This window comes from Cuculus canorus, chromosome 19 (assembly GCF_017976375.1).
Source record: "Cuculus canorus isolate bCucCan1 chromosome 19, bCucCan1.pri, whole genome shotgun sequence".
NCBI classification, from domain to species: Eukaryota; Metazoa; Chordata; class Aves; order Cuculiformes; family Cuculidae; genus Cuculus; species Cuculus canorus.
In genome coordinates, this window is record NC_071419.1 from 3,796,893 (window position 1) to 3,813,772 (window position 16,880).

Consider the following 16,880-nt stretch of genomic DNA (forward strand, 5'->3'; position numbering starts at 1 on the left):
AAAATGCCACGATACAGCTCAGGCACTAATTCAGACAGTGTTTCTTCTGCTTTGCTTTTCCGTGCCTCCTTTTCTCCCAAGGTGCAAACAATCTCAAAAGCTGACACACAAGCGTTTTCTCCAATGCTTCAATGGAATACCGCATTTTTAAGACAGGCAAAACCCTGCTGTGATGTTAAAAAAATGTAACTTCAGTGCAATGGAGTGTTAAAAAGTGGATTGAAACCTTTGCATGCAGTCAATCCACATGGGGAACGGCTCTGGAAAACAAAAGCAAGAACAGCTAGGCCACGTCGCTCTCACAAGCTGGACACTGAGAAGTATAAGCAGACAGCAACATCGCTAAAGCAATGAAAGAAAATCATAAACCAAACCCATTTTCTCAACCGAAGAGTATCCTTAAAAATGAAATTCAGCATCATTTAACCAGATGGTTTAAAGAGCAGCACTTTAAAAGGAGATAAGAAACAAGCTCATTAAGCTGAACGACATTTTCCATTCCAAAATTATCACTGAAAATAACCGTGCTCTTGAACTCTGCCCCTTCACTGGGGTATGGCCGCTTGCCTGCTTCTGCATTCACTTGGATAGTGTGTTGGAGACCTGAATTCCTGCTCTTTCTTCCCAGATTCCTTTTGCTCCTATTGGTGCCGAGAGATGCTTCAGGAGCTGGGACGGCTGTGGCTCCGAGGGGCAGGGGCGATGCACAGCCATGGCCGGGGCAGCAGTCCTGTGTTAGCGCAGGAGCTGAGCTCCAAGTCACTCTGGGTTAAAACAGGGAAACTTCAGTCTCTCTGGACTTAGCGATTAATCTGAGCAGCTCCCCAGAGACACGTGGAGGTCTCCGAGCTGCAGACTAGAATCACTCCCTGCGATGCTGCAAGTCAGACCCCTGCCAGGTTACATCCCTCAGCTCTGCAGTCACGCAAACTGGAGGGGGGGAAACCAACCCACAAACACGGGAGAAGAGGGAGAATTATCACAAGGTGTGAAGTTTAATGAAGTCCTGGACTTAGAGATCAGGCATGCAACGGCACAGAATATGTCCTGGACCCTCAGAGCACAACCCTGGATCATGTCACGGCAGCTGATGGAGGCAAGTCACAGCCACGCCATACCCAGGCCATCACTGTTACGGTATTTGAGCCTGGATTTGGGAACAATCTTGGGGGTCAGGTAGATCGTCACAGTCACTGGGGAAGGACAGCTTTCTAGTCTCCAGATGGGCTATGAGCTTCCTGTTGGAGACACATCAACATCCATTTCACCCAGTCAAAACCAAACACCACTGTTACTGCCCCACAGCATGCGCAGGCTGCAGGATTCAGCTCGGCAAGTGGCAGCCCCCAGTTAACAAACTGGGCAGCCCCGAAGGTCCAACAGAGACAGTCTGGCTCATGCAAGGAGCCGCTCATGTCCGGAGGCAGCATGGGGGAAGGAGAGGCGGGAGATGGAGCGGGGCTGTGCTGCGCCAGTTCCCAACGTCTGTTCCCTGTGAGCCGTCCAAGGGCAGCCAGCGGGAGCATGAGAAAGGGCTCTTCGCTGGTATTTCCTGCTCACTGTGCGATCCAGTGGCGTTGCCAGCAATGGTGGGGCTGGGACCTCGTTACATGAGATAGCAACACACTGCAGCGCAAAGGCATGGAGTTTGTAGTCTGTGATGACCCCTTTCACCTCTGAAGTTAACCCCAGCTAAAGGCATTGCCTGCAAGACGCCTTTATCCCAAGACCCTCAGTGTTCACTCCCACCTCTTCACAAGACCTCTGCCTCTCTAATTCAAAGGCAGTTTCCACTTTTTCACTTTAAAGTAAAAGGCTGCTGATACGCAGACACTTCAGACCCTAATGAGCAACAGATCAAGCAGAGAGAGTTATACTGCTGGATGCAAACAGCCACCCCCACAATAATGATCCTCGCATTAGTCAAGATCCCTGATGGTAATCTTAATTTTGTTGACTATCCGGTACTTAGCAGGAGATGGAGTATAAAAACCAAAGCCTCACACAGCCGGCAGTAATTCATAAGGGAAAAATGCGCCCAGTTGCTTATTTATTATAGCTGCAAAATCTCAGAGCCCACAAGGCTCATTCACCACGAACACTGCCTTAGGATCTATCCTTAACTGCTTTTAACAGGGAGCAGTGAGAAGCGATGCACACACCAGAAGGAATCTTCCACTTCTGCAGGTTTTCACCCCTTTAAGCCAAGACGCTTGGGACCCAACTGCAATAGCAAAGCCTCATTACCCCTGAAGCAACCCGTGTCCTTCCAGCAGGTCCCTGCAGCCACCCCAACCTCCCTCCTCCATGGCTGCACTGCCTTAACCACGCTCCTTCCTGGAGCACACGATCCAGGTCCATCCCTCCAGGTCTGCTCTTGCACGGTTACCTGGAGGTTTCCCAGCTGTCAGGATCAAACCCTTCCAGAGCTCCATCAGCTGCCCAAGAGGTCCTGGCGCCTTTACTCCTTTAAGACAACTTCTTAGCTACGTAAGAACACCCCTTCCTTTTACCCTTCTGGCATAGGTTTTGGGGTATGAAGGTGGTCCTCACCCTGCTTTTTCCCACCATCACTCTGCAGGTCACAGCACTGCTCAGCACCACACAGGGTGCCTTTAGCAGGTATTCTCTCACTAGAATTATTGTACTTAGTTTAGAGGGTTTAAGTGTACTTCCATGACGTACAAATACCTTTGGGCTACAGGAGAGACCCTTCCCCAGCAGGAATCTGCTCTTCCTTTATATAACTATAAATCAGGTCTCCAGAGCAAGACATTTTTCAGAACAAGGAGGCCCATTACTCTGGCTCTGCTACCTAAAGATGCAACTGTTTACACTAGAGGATAAAAGCCAGTTATGGTCTTGGTCAGTATTTAGGCAAAAGCAATGAGCGATGAAGGATTTCAATCAAAACTCCCTCAAAGCAGAGGTGGTGTGGAAGCAGCAGGGCTGGGACAAGGACAAGGACAAGGACAAGGCTCCTGGCTGGTAAAGTGGATGGGCAGCAGCAGGGAGCTGGGATGGATGCAATGGGAAGGAGATCTTATCATGACAAATCGAGTGGCCATCACACACACAACTCAAGAGCTGCTCAAAATCAAAGCTTAGCAAGATCCAACTCCTCACTTTCAGATGTAGCATAACACCAGGACATCTCCAAACCTGCCAAAAGACACTGAATATTTAGCTTTATAATACGAGAGAGCTTTATTTGGGGACCAAGGGAGTTATTCCAGCTTTTCCTACATGAGGATTATACCCCAAACATCTGTTGACTGCCAATGCAACGGCTTTCTGCCCTTCTCCGATGCTGTCCTGGTGCAACGCCGGCATCAGAAGACCAGCCAGCACCGCCTGAGTGCACTTCCAGAGTTACGAAGATCCCATCTGTCACAGTTTTAAATAATTGGCTGACCGTTATGAATTCATTTGGTATTCATTGTGATAATGTTAATCAAGATGAATTAATAGAGTCCTCACACTGTCCACACTCCCCAGGGAATTCCACCGCCATTTAGAAATTAATTAATGGGCCTATAATTTTAGTGGTGCTGCCTGTGCAATCACCGTTAATGACAGACGTGAGGCAGGTACCCGATTACAGGATGTCAGGGCAGAGTACAGAGTTAAAGCATTACCGATGTTCCCTTCCCTACAGATGTTGACTGAGATGTTCTAGGGGCCTGGAATGAAAGCGGATCTCCAGCTGCCAGCACAAGACTCCAGAGGCAATGCCAGGGTAATGGAATGCTCCGCATCTATCCACACCTGCATTTCTCCACCTGAGAAGCAAGTGCTGCTGCTGAACACAGAGGAGAATTCTTGGCTTCTTTTAGTCATTCAAGTGTCCTGGGGAGATTAGGCTTTGCTCCCTCTAATTCCTCCTCCTGCTCCATGGCTCTGCCCATCTGCAAAGCAGCCAGGGCAACGCCAGCCCCTTGCACACACCTGCACTGCGCCACTCATCTTCACCGGCATCTCCTGAATGCCTCCACCTCTCCATTTAAGACTAGAGTTTTTCTCCTTGCCACCAAGACAGAAAAATGCAAACAGGACAAGAAAGACAGAAGGCAAGAAAAGGGTAGAACGTAAGGAGCTGGCAGACCCTGCAGCTGCTCCATGGTGATGGCTCCATCAAAACCCTCTATCAAAGATGTATTGCTTTGCGTGAGGATGGGGAGGGTGCCATGAGCACCCCAAGCTCTGCACAGTCATACTCCTTGGAGGTTCCAGCTGTGCATTGTGTTTCTATCAAAAGCAATGTGTTGTCACCTCTTACACGCCTCCAATCACATGCTTTCTCCAACAAGGTTTATGCCTACAGCCATGCCTGGCAGAGCTACTGCCTCTTGTGCAACCCATCCTCACTTGGGCCAGAAAGCTTCATTTCCAGGCCCTGGAGGGTTAAGCTCTGCAGGGCCAGGGAGGTCCCCTGGGTGCCTTTGCTTCCGTGCAATCCCCCTACACCTCAAGCAGGGATAGCTTTGGCATTTGAAGACTCTGCACACCGTAGGTCCTTAGGTAACCCAACAAATTGAGCACGCCGGGGTCTGCTCAGCACTTGGCGCAGCTCCATTGCTGCCTTATTTAATCAATGCTCCAGACAAGACTAAGTGCTCTTCAAAGAGACCCAGGCTGGAGCGCTGCTCGCCACAACTTGGCAGAGGGATGGATTTATCAGCCGGTCAGGGAGGCAAGCGTAGCTCTGAAGGTGTAAGGGGAGAAGGCAGCAGAGAGCTGAGCAGCACCACAGGGTCATTTTCACGTCAAGTCTGGTAAAAGCCTGTTCTGCCAGCAGTTTAAAACAGATGCAGTCAGCATTTAAAAAGAGCATTTAACGAGGCACTGCCAGCGAGTTTTAGATCCTAAATTTAAATTCCAGGAAGGAGAAGGATATCTTTTTACGAGACTGAATTTCATTTTTTCCTCCCAGTGAGAAAAAAATCCAGCATTGCTACTGCTGGGGAATGCTACCAAGTGAGAGCAGCCGGTGCTCGGCATTGAGGACTCTGATGAGACAGAGGCTGCTTCACCGAGTTTCCCTGCCTGTCCCGGGCGAGTTGTGCACTACAAACAGCAGCTTGGACACGCGCAGGAGCCTCTCACCTCCCCAGCAGCAGGGGGATTAGTAACCAGCAGATTAAACTTGATCATTATCTTGCCAATGTTCCCTACTCAGTGCCAGCTCTCCAGGATGCGACATCCTGTGTTGCACGGAGGGACAAGGGCCATGCCAGGTGGCAGCATCTGTCACACGAAATGCACTCAGTCCCAACAGCTTTCGCACCTCTTTTTGACAGGGCTTTGCAGGGAAAGGGAAGAGCTTGGAGTATTTGCCATTGCTGCTCCCAACGTGTCGGTGCAAAACCAGGACTGCAAGTTCCAGGGCAGCAAACAACCTCAAGAACACACTCTGCTTTCATTCTCCACCCTGCTCCCCAGGGAGCTGGGTGCCTCTGGGCTCTGGCTCATTTACTGATACGCATGTGTCCATCATCCAGGACGTACAGCTGCTTCAGAGGCCATGAAACTGTGGCGCAAAAGCAAATCAAAGCCCCCGCATCGTTGGTGCCTCAGTTCAGGCAGCCCTTGGCAAAGCTCATGCTGGCTCTGGTGCACACGGCGCTGCCACAACACCAGTGGGCAGGAGCTCGCTGGAGCCTCTTAACAAAGGAAAGGTGCCTCCAGCACCCGCAGGTGCTCGGGCCAGGCCCTCCCTGCCTTACCTTCTCTTTTCATCCCCATCGCAAGACACTTCTGATAGCGGCAGTACTGGCAGCGGTTGCGCTGGCGCTTGTCGATCAAGCAGTCCTTGTTGTCGCGGCAGGTGTAGGTGAGGTCTTTCCGCACCGTGCGCTTGAAGAAACCTTTGCAGCCCTCACAGCTGTAAACCCCATAATGTTTACCTGCAGGGAGGATGCAACTCGGGTTAAAAGGACCCGTGAGTGTCCTCGGTGTCCCCAGCTCCCCCTTTGCTCTCCCCTCCCACGAAGACCACCAGCTCTTCCCAGGGCCTGTCCCAGCCACGTCTAAGGGAAACAGAGGTTTCTTGGAGCTGTGAGCAGGAGCTAAAGAGCAGTGGACTTGATTTCCATAAAATCAGGATGTGCTCTGTGGGCTTCAACCTGCCTTATATCCAGGAAAAGCCCTTGCCATCTCTTAGCCATACATCAGGACCGAGGCAGCACGGCAGCAGAACGCCTGTAGCCGTTGTGACCCGCCTGGACTCCCCACACTGCACACACGGCCCAGTCAGCTCTGTATCTCCTCTTCCAACCCCGGAGCCCGACAGGCACAGAAGCTGCCCCTAAGGACTTCACAAACTAAGCAACCAGAGCACTAATGCAGCAAAAAGCTTTTAAACCATCATAAGAACAAAGGGAATCAGCAAATCTTTGTCTCCCACAAGTGGAGAGACTCTGTGTGAAGCACATCTTTTAGCTGGCGCTATGGGATAAGACCATTAAGGATCAAAGGATGGGTAGAGAGAGGGACACTCACTAGTGCCTTGTCTTCAGATGGGCTGCGCTGCTGAGGGCTGAGGATATACCACCAAAGCTAAGTAGAGACCCGGGGGTTCTTGGCTCAGGTCAGAGCCTGCCTTAAACCAGCTGGGCTGGGGGAGGCTGGTCAATAAGGGAGTTTTCATCCCATCCTCTAAGGGCACAGACAGGCTCCTCTCCTGATGGAGACTCTTCGCCTGTGCCCGCTGTGCTGCAGGGACTTCAGGAGCCAAGTAAACCCTTGCCAATCTCTCACAGGTCACCCACAAGTGAGGGAAGCTTGAACATGCCGCTGTGAGCCCCTCCAGGGGCAGACAACAACCTTACCTGAAGATCTGTCCCCGCAGATGGCACATATGTGCTTGGTGAAGGAGGCCATCGTTCCTGAGGGATGTGCTGGCACTTTGAGGACTCCATTGAGCCCCAGCGGTGGCTTAATGTCTTCTGAGCTGCTGACGGGGTGGTTCATGGGTGAGTTGAGCTGTTGAGACAAGCACAGTGCTCAGCGGGGACACGGGCTGTGGGGCTGAGCCAGCTCTACAGCGGGGCTTGCCCCTGTCCTTGGGCATGGGGCAGGAGGGCCAGGCAGGGGACAAGCTTCCAGTGGGGACAAGTGGCGCTTGAAGTACCCACCTACCCAGAAAACTGAACCAAGAGGAGGATTTGGGCACAGGAATCCAGAGACCAAAGGCACAAGTGCTCACCTGGTGGCCTGGCATAACAGCTGGGGTGGCTCTGAGCTGGGTGCAGGATGCCACCAGGTCTCACTGCTGGCACCAGAAGGAGCAGGGACACAGCTGGTCCCCCACGCACCACCAGAAGCCACGCAGGGCTGCTACTGCCCACCCCACAAAGGACGCTCTGCAGGAGTCAAGGGAAAAGCAAGTTCTTCCTGCACCACCAGACCTCTGCCCGAGGCACAGCCCCCATAGCCAGGGACTCACAAGCCGCTCTGGCTTCATGTCGCCGCAGGAAAGATGACCTGCAGCGATGGTTTGTGGCAGAGCTGCTGGCTGGGTATGAACGCTTGCACAGATGAAGAAGACCAGGATACTCGAGCTTTAGCTCTGCTATTTCTAGATATCCTTTTAGCATTATCACTCCACAGCAAATAAATACATCCCAGATGTAATGGGGCCTGGCTTTCCAGAGCTGGCTTGGGTGGGACACTTCCCTGCAACTTCCAGCCTTCCAACAGCCTCTCCACATGCTTCTCCTTCCCACCTCAGTGAGCTTAGTCCCTAATAGTTGGCAAAGAAAGCAGAGAACAGGGTGGAAGCTGGATGCTGACATGGTTCTGTTGTGTTGGTACTGACTGAAGGATTCTTGGGATGATTCCCACATCGCCCTGTGCAGCAGGGCAGGGCTGTTATACCCCGTGTACAGAGAGAAACCAAGACATGGAGAGGTAGGATTGCCACATCTTGATAAGGGAGACAAGCTGACAGCAGCCCAGGGTGGGTTCAAGGAGGTCTGGAGGTGGGCAGGGGGGCCAGGCTGGGTCAGCTCGGGATGCAGCACCAGCCAGGAGCGCTGCGGCTGTCCTCCTGGGGACCCGCCTGCCAGGGACTGTCACAGAACCTCCGTCCCTGCCAACTTCTAAATCCAGGTTGGATATGCAGGATTTGTGCTTCGGTTTGTTGTGTTTCTCTTACTAATATAGACACTCAGCAATTGCACTCCTCACAAATTAATTCAGGGAAGTCCCAGGGCTTGTGATCTGTCAATTAGAGGAGCGCAGCCGTTCCTCCAGCTTTACAGTCTCCAGGCTGGTGGGGAATATTTGGCAGGCAGATGACTAATAACCGCAGAACAGAGCAAAGTAAACCCACCCTGGAGAAATGTCATGGATCTGCCTCCCTCTCCCGCCCTGCCCGTGCCAGCTGATGAATCAAAGGCAGACGGGAGCTGGTGCTGCTGAGGGAAACACGCCTGGGCTTTGGCTGCTGCTCAGTTACGCTGTGATAGGGCAGAGAAGGCAGGGATGAGTGGGTGCCCAGACAGGAGCATCTCTCTTTGGGATCTGTGGGTCCCCACGCACGGAGACTCTGTCTGTGCTCCCAGGGCTGCTCCAACGGCTTCGTGGTCACTGGCTCCAGCAGCTTTTTGGAAAACAGAGCTGTTTCCCAGGTGCAGATGGTGGCTGTGGCTCGTGTGGTGCCACATCACAACCTGTTATCACATGGAAGCGAGGGCAGAGGCCAACAGCTGGCCTTTCGCCACCAGTTCCCCCAGCTCCAGCAGCCCACAGAGTCCACCTAAGCAGCCCCCTGGGTGACGACGGGCAGAGGAAGACAGGGTAAGCCCTGCGCCTGTGCCAGCCCAGGAGGGTGAGGGGTCCCATATCAGCAGGACGCCCTGGTCAGAGCTGAGTCAGCCCCAGCCTGGGGTAGGGGAAGTCATCGGTTCCTCTCGCAGCACCAGCTCGAAACTTCAGCGGAGGCACCACGTGCAGCCCAAAGTTCCCACACCAGCCCGGCGCCTGCCCCGTGCCTTCCGCTCCTCGCTGGCAGCCACCGAGCAACACCAGCAGCACGTGCAGGCGCAGAGGAGGCAGAGGGGGAGGCAGGAGCCCCCCGCCTTGGCACAGCACTTCTGCTCCAGGCAGGACAACTCTGGCTCAGCAGAGACAAGGGAGGAACCGATGCTCTGCTTCCCCAGTGACGCTGGGACTCCTTGGCTCCTCTCCCTTCCCTGTTCAGATCATTGCACTGGGGACCGAACCATGTCCCTTCTGGCAAGCAGAGCTTTATTACTCTTTCCATCCTCCAAAACACCCCCAACAAACCAAACCTTCTCTGGTCTCCTTACAAAGAGCATTGTGCAAAGGCACAGAGTGACTCTGGAAAAGTCTAATCCCTCCTCTGATCTCTCCCCACTCACCCTCGGGCAGCCCAAGCTGCTGCCAGCAATGCCTGGGGCGGCTGTGCCAGCACAGCCCAACAAATCGCATGTAAAGTCCCTCCCTTTTAGCTCTTACTGAAAATCTTGCTTTTTTTTTATTATTATTATTTTTACTTGTTTTCCAGAATCTTTAGGTAAGACAGTTTAAATATGTCTTAAATCCCAGTAAGCAGCAGAGCTGATGGATTCAGCGTCCCAGTTCAGCAGGGACCTTGACCATCACTGTAAGCCACCCCTGCTTTCAGTCAGCTCCAGCCCCACATACCTCAAACCCTGCTCAGCTCAGGGCAAGCATCCTCTCCCCAGGAGAGCCCAGAGTGCTCCGTGGGTGCTGGGACCTCACAGCAGGACACTCTGCCTCATGCCCTGACTTTGGGGCTGTGTTTGGAAGCCGTATATGATCGTGGAAAGCGCATAGTGCTGGGAGGGAGGACACCAGGAGTGCTCTGAGCATTCTCTGGCACTGGCACCAAGGGATGCTGGCTCCTCGCCTCCACCAGACCAAACAGGAGAGGGAAAGCACCCCAGCTTTCAAAAGTCTCCTGATTCCTTCCTACCCCAGCGCCAGCAGGAGCTGGGATGGATGGGACCCACCCCGCAGGACCCACCACACCTTCCGCACCTCACGCCCTTCTGCTCTGCTGGCTTTCCAGAGGCGACGAGGCATGGCCTGATGGCAAGTGGCATCTGCCATCTGATTCAAACCACCTTCCATCAGTGCCACCCCTGTCTGGCGACGGGAGCCGCACGCCTCATTACCCCTGGTGCTTTGCCGACCAGTGCAGCAGTGCGGGGGGCTGTGCTCCCCTCTGAGCATCACCCCACTGCCTGCCTGCATCCTCCTCCTCCCGTGCTCCTCCACAGGCCCAGGTAGGCGCTTCCACCCACTGCCGGGATGAGAACAGGGACCTAACGTGCCCAGACAGGGAACAGATGGCAGGAGCCATTAGGCTGAAGACCTCCTAACTGTCACCTCGAGGAAAACCACTTAAGACAAGTCCCTGAGCGAAGGATGGGCACTTGCACCGCACCGAGAGGGCTGGAGCCACCGCGCTTCTAGCTCATTCCCCAGCACCATCTGACCACGTTCTCAATTCCCTTTTCTGCCCCGTGGCTGTATTTTATTTCAGTTCCCCTGGCTTGTTGGTCCCTAAAGCAAAACGCGCCTTATAATTGAAGCTGGGGGTGCATTGCCCCTTCCCCATTTCCTCCCCCGCTTGTGGCTCACCCCTGCATTGCTTCACATCCCCCCTTCCCACTCCTTCCTCACCGCTTCACTGCTCTCACTGCTAAGCTTGCTCTGGACGTGTCTTCCCAGACATCGTTTCAGTTCCCCTTCCCTTGGCCACGGGACGGGAGGTGCTTTGTGTACCCCACTCATCTCCCACACAGGGGAGCACGATTTGGCCAGACCCAGTCGCATCAGGCTGAAGGGTGCAGGTTCCCCACGCATCTTGGGGTCCACGGGTCAGATCCTTGCAGGGGAAACACCTATCAAAAGGCAAATAAAGCTGCCACCTCTCCAGCCATCACGGGGATGCTGGATCCCGGGGAAGCCGCTTGGGGATCCCTGGAGACGGGACTCAGCCCAGCTCCGGGTAGAAAGACCTGTTATCTCTGGAAATAAATCAAACCAATATTTAAAAATAAAGGTGCCGGCAGGTGCTTGAGTCCCAGAGAAGGCCTGGAATAAATAAACCCGCAGCGAGTGGCAGGTGGTAGTCAATTCCTTAATCTGCCCTTTTACTAAACATATACCATGCGAGCAGCCAGCAACAGGTGGCAGGGGCTGGCCAGCGCGCCCGAGCCTGCTATTTTTAAAGAGAGCTTATCTCTCCAGAGTTGGAGGTTTTTTACATAATCTTCAGCCAGCGAACGCCAGTCCTTCCCCTGCGAGGAGAAAGCAGCCCTGCCAGTGAGGGGCAGCAGCCAGGAGAGTCCTCTGCGCATGCCACGGGGGCTGTGGGCTGGCTCTGGACGGCATGTGGTAGTTGCTGGGGAGGGGACATTGCTTGAGTGAGAAGAACAGGGTGCAGATAGTCTCAGGGAGGCTCCAGGTCCCGTCTGAGCTACACCAGGGTAGTCACTGCTCTTCTTTCCCCCCCTAGCCAGGGGACGGACAAAATAGGACTGGAGGGGACAAGCAATGGGAGATGATGGATGGCCACACTGCAGCTGTGCTGCTCTCTCATCGCTCACCCAACCCCAAAGACATCTGCAGCTACCCTGCTCTGGCCAGAGGAGCAAGGCGCCTCCAACTTCATCTTCCCCTTGGGCTTCTGCTTTTTGCCACCCTTGTGCTGCCCGCAGTGGAGTTTCTCTCCCTGTGATTGCCTGGTCAGCACAGGCTCCTGCGAGTCAGGGCTTGCAGCAGGGAGACCAGAGACAGGTCTGGATTGGGAACGCCGTGGAGGTGGCTTCTCCCCAGCTAAACAGTCAGCAGTGACATCCCCATCACCTTCCCCTTACCTGCGGGCTGCTGGTGCCAAATCCCAGGCTAGGGGTGGAGGGGACAGACATCGAGTGCGGGCCCATGGGGGAGCTGATGACAGAGAACGGCGGTCCCATGCCATTGATGGGCGAGCTCAGGGTGCTGATGGGCGAGTGGAGCTGGCCTGGAGAGCCCAGCGAGGAGCTGATGCCAGGCCCGATGGACGGGTGGAGCGATGGGGTGGCCATGGGCCCCCGGCTCGTGGGAGAGTTCAGGGACGTGGAATTAACTTGGCTGGAGAAATCTGTAAGAGAGGAAAGAGAGAAACAAAGTTGAGTCTCCAGTCTAGGACAGGCTCTGACACATCGCCGTAGCAAGCCCTGAACAGCAGCTCCCCACTCCTCACCATGCTGGCAGGCTGCTTTGCAACCTGTCCCCAAAATTCTCATCCTCTATCTTTCAAAACCATCTTCTGCTGGAGCACCTATGGGGGCATAAAGACAGGCACGGAGAGCATTTCCCTTTCAAGAGCCAGTTCTCACTGCCCTCCTCCATTCCGCTCGGATGCTCTTCTCTTAGCCACGGAGGCAGCATTGCTGCTCCAGCTGATGCAGTGGTAGGAACCCCCCTACAGGAGCAGAAAGATGCTCTCTGTGCTACAGGATAATTCAGATTTATCCAGCATCGCAGGGCCAGGCCATGTGTGGGCAGTGTGGAGGAGCAGCACCCGCAGGGCTGCAGGCTGCGGTGGCGAGGAGGGCAGTTTGACGGCAAGAGCGTGGTTGAGCATTGCATGTGTGGTTTGTGCAGCCACTCAGGGCACGAGCATGCAGCGGAGAAGCCCGAGTGTGTCAGCAAAGAGGGAACACGCCTGCCTGCTGAGCGGGTAGCAGGGGGCAGCTTTCTGCAGGCAGCAGCGGATGAGCTGCGTCTGCCTGCGCCCCATCGGCTCCGCTGCCCCAGGGGGGCGGGAGGAGATGGGGGGGGCGGGAAGGGAGGGTTAAAAATAGACTCCAATTCTCCCAAGAGGAGACATGGAGCCATTCCTGGCACATTTCCTCCTCATCCTGTCATGCTGCTTGCAAAACAATCCCAAGCAAGGAAGGGGTTGGCCCATGGCCCCCCAGGCAGAGTGCAAGAAGGAGCTGCCCGAAGGCAATGGGAGCAGAGGGGCAGCTACAGCATCACCACTGCTCACCCCGACACCCACAGAGACCCCCCTCGGTTCACACACAGCAAACACAGAGAGGGGAAGGCACCAGCACGGTCGCTTGGCCAGGGGCTCTTCATGGAGGGGTGGGTCTGGAAGCCACTGGGTTTGGCCACAGGCCCCAAAGTTAACTAAATTCTGGGAAATGTCACTTTGGTCACCCGTGCGGGGTCAGCTGCCTCCCTAGGATTCTGGATCAATTAGCATATGAACATTATACAGCGGGAAACACACTTCTTGAACCCATAGCAAGCAATCTTCCCCAGAGATCACCAGTCCTGGTGGGGAAACTCCAGCACAAGGAAGAGAAGACGCAGCAAGGCAGCAACGTTCCTCTCACAAAGTTGTGTAACCAGCATCCCACAACTGCCCCCAGAGTCCCATCACTGCACCCAGCATCCCATCACTGCATCCAGTGTCCCACTGCTGCACCCAGTGTCCCATCACGGCACCCAGTGTCCCACTGCTGCACCCAACGTCCCATCACTGCATCCAGTGTCCCATCACTGCACCCACTGTCCCATCACTGCACCCAGCATCCCATCACTGCACCCAGCATCCCATCGCCACACCCAGTGTCCCATCACTGCAGCCAGTATCCCATCATTGCACCCAGTATCCCATCGTTGCACCCAGCACCCCATCACCGCACCCAGCATCCCATCACTGCACCCAGTAACCCATCGCCGCACCCAGCATCCCATTGCTGCACCCAGTATCCCATCGCCGCACCCAGTATCCCATCGCCGCACCCAGTATCCCATCGCTGCACCCAGCATCCCATCGCCGCACCCAGCATCCCATCGCCGCACCCAGCATCCCATCGCTGCACCCAATATCCCATCGCCGCACCCAGTCCCCCAACACGCCTCCAACACACCTTCCCTGCTGGGGGCATAACTGGATCCCACACACCACGGAACAGGCTCGCTTCCTGCACAGATAATTCCTTTAACTCCCAGACAAGAGCCAGAAGCGGGATCCCTGGGGCTGGAGGTGGAGGAGAGGAGGGGGCTTTGATATAAAAATGGGGGCTTAGGGTCCAGAGCCGGGATGCTGCCAGCTCCCTTTGGAAGAGTGCCTGTCCCGTCTGTGACACAGAGGGGACACGCGCCCAGCCCTGTGCCTCAGCCAGGTGCCACCACCCATGCCCAAAGAAGCCCACGCGCTGGCACCGGCAGCCCTGGCAGGCGTCTGTGGCCGCGGCGGAGGCGAGCATCCCTGTCCCTGGGGGCCTGGCCTCGCATCGGCTCTCGCAGGATGTTGATATAAAACAACCGCCAGCCATCGCGTCACCCGTGGCTGAGTGACGCGCGGGCAGCACAACAGGAACCCCAGGAAATTCCTCGAGGTTTCGGGGTCTGCTCTTGGGTTTTAGCACAGCAGGATCACGCTTCCCGGCTCGCTGGGTTTTTTGTGTCTTTAAATGGCCGGGAGGAGGAGGAGAAGCTGGGATGTGAGCTGTGCTCCCGACACCTTCCTGGGTCCAGGGGAAAGGCAGGAGCTTATCCTGCACTGCTGTGTGTTTGGGTACGGGGTCCCAGCCCACCCTCCTCTGAAGGACCCCAGAAACACCCGTTAGCCAAGGTGATGAATGGAGACCTTCCAAGGATGCACTGGATCTCCTGGCCAGGGGAAACAGGCACTTGACCTGCCGGCAAAGGGAAGGCAGCGAAGCACAGTTGTTCCTTTTAAAAGATCCTGAATATTTAAGGCAGGAGAGGTCACAGGCAGGTTACTGGCGACCGGCCCGTGCCTACTCAAGCACATCAGAAAGCAAAGCACGTGCAGGGCCAACACTTCTCCCAAAACACCCATCCCATGGGTACCACGGGAGCTCCCCATACCCAAGCATCCCACGCCTCCGAGACCATCCCCCTCACCCATCCTGCCCAGACACTTTGCTTTCCCAGCAGACGCGATCCCCAGCACCCAGCGAGGAACCGGGCGTGTGTGGTAGGGCTGGCCTGGAGAAAAGAGTTCAGGCAACAACAACAAAAACGAAAAGGAGGTGAGTGGAGGACAAACCTTGCATGGAACAGGCCTGTCAAGGAGAAGTGTGTGCAGGCACGGACACATCTAGGTGTGTTTTCACCCAAAACCCTTGGCCAGACACTCTCAAAGCTGAACCAGACCTGAACTCCTTCAGAGCATCATGACTCAAAGCCCAGTTCAAAGCAACCCCTTGGATACTGGGATGTTTTCACTCCTCCTTCAAACGCTTCCTCCTTCACAGCCCAAAACCCCACCATAAGAGTGACAGCAATGGGAAACGTTTACCTCCAACCAACCGGTAAATATGGAAAAAGGCTTGTTTTTCCCTTTCCTTAGCAAAAACAAGAGTCTATTTGAGGCACCTCAGCACAGATGCTGCCAGCCCCCAGCTTGAGGGGGAACGCTTCCAGCAGGAAGATGCTTTTGGAGAAAATAAGGACCCGAGTGGAAGAGACGGGGATACGGAGCTGGACGTGGGAAGTCTGCTGTCCTCACTTAAAAGCATCCTATGCGCCTTTAAATGCTGAAGTAGCACTAGGAAAAAATCAATTTACAAAGGAAAAAAAGCCTCGATTGACAAAATATCCTTAACAGAAACAAATTTAAGCAAACAATCCCCAAACTGATGGATACCACTTGGACTGCAGCAAACGGGGGTGGTACTTCCCCAAATGCGTTTTCAGTTCAAGCAGTGTGAGACTATGACTATTCATTCTTCTTGCGTAGTTTTGCCATTTCAAGCCGTTGTGTGTGACCATCTCTTGACCAAAATAATCTCTCTGCCTGTTTCTAAATTAAAAAAAAATTATAAAAAGTTGTTTTCAAAGCATTTCCCCTCTTGCCACACCCATAAATTGCAGCTATTTTCTCTGTGCGTCCTTTGTTTAAACACAACAGCCTCTATATATCTTACGAGATGCCCCATGGCAGTTGGGAGATCGGAAACGAGAGCTCTTCAGCAGCTGAAGAATTTGCTAATGAAGCTCTTTTTCTTTCTCTAAACTATGAACCCGTGGGCCACAACATTTGGATGGGAATTTTTCCCAAAGAATATGATATTTAGGGCAGAGCCACATGATCCACCTCGAGTGATTGAGTTATGCGCCTATACGGAGCCATGTGCGTGCTTTCAGCTCTCCTTCGTGAAGGAGGAACGTGTTTCAGCTTCAACCATCGCACTGAGACCAGAGCCAGCGGGTTTTGATCTGCTCTCAAGATAAGGAGCCCGAGTCTTGTTTTTCTGGCACGGTGCTCATCGCTGCCCTTTCCCTCAGCAGGTACCTGTCTCTGCAAGATCTCTTTTGGACGCCACTATCCTTGTTTCACAGGTGGGGAAACTGAGGTACGGGGAGAGCAACGCCCCCAACAAGGCAGCAGCCCTGCCAGCAGGCACAAGCAGCACACGTAGGGCACAGGCTTATGCGACCTTCGTCAAGGTCACGCAGGGAATTGGAGCCAAAGCTGGGAATAGATCCTGGCTAAAGCAAGACCCAGGCTAGCATCTCAACTGCTGAATCAACCTTCCCCATGGTTTTTTTTGTCCCCTCCTGCCTCCGTGGCTGACAGCATTCTTTTACTACTATTAATCTCCAATAAGAGAAGGAAACATCTTCATCAACCGTTTGTCCCCGTTCTCACTGAGCTGCATCCAACACTCAGACCACTGCAGACCAGTACCAACGTCGCTGAGCCGCTTCACTGCTGTTTTCCACCCCCTTGGCATTCTTGGGGACAACAGCAGAAACCTCCAGTTTGGACCAGCAAACATCCCTGTCTGGATGAGGCCCAGACAGGCAGCTCAGGCCCCCAAGGAGCTGCGGTTGCTCAAAGCATCCGA

At 54.2% G+C, this 16,880-nt stretch overlaps 1 protein-coding gene across 2 annotated transcripts in view; it reads right to left on the reverse strand.

The window, feature by feature from the left end:
• RXRA (retinoid X receptor alpha) overlaps positions 1-16,880 on the reverse strand; it is a 114,956-nt gene that overhangs the window by 27,243 nt on the left and 70,833 nt on the right. For both annotated transcript variants that reach the window (XM_054084053.1, XM_054084054.1), the window contains exons 2-4: positions 11,877-12,142; positions 6,831-6,984; positions 5,727-5,906 (exon numbers count right to left, since the gene is read on the reverse strand). In XM_054084053.1, coding sequence (XP_053940028.1) covers positions 5,727-5,906; positions 6,831-6,984; positions 11,877-12,142 — 600 coding nt within the window. The remainder of the gene's footprint in view (positions 1-5,726; positions 5,907-6,830; positions 6,985-11,876; positions 12,143-16,880) is intronic.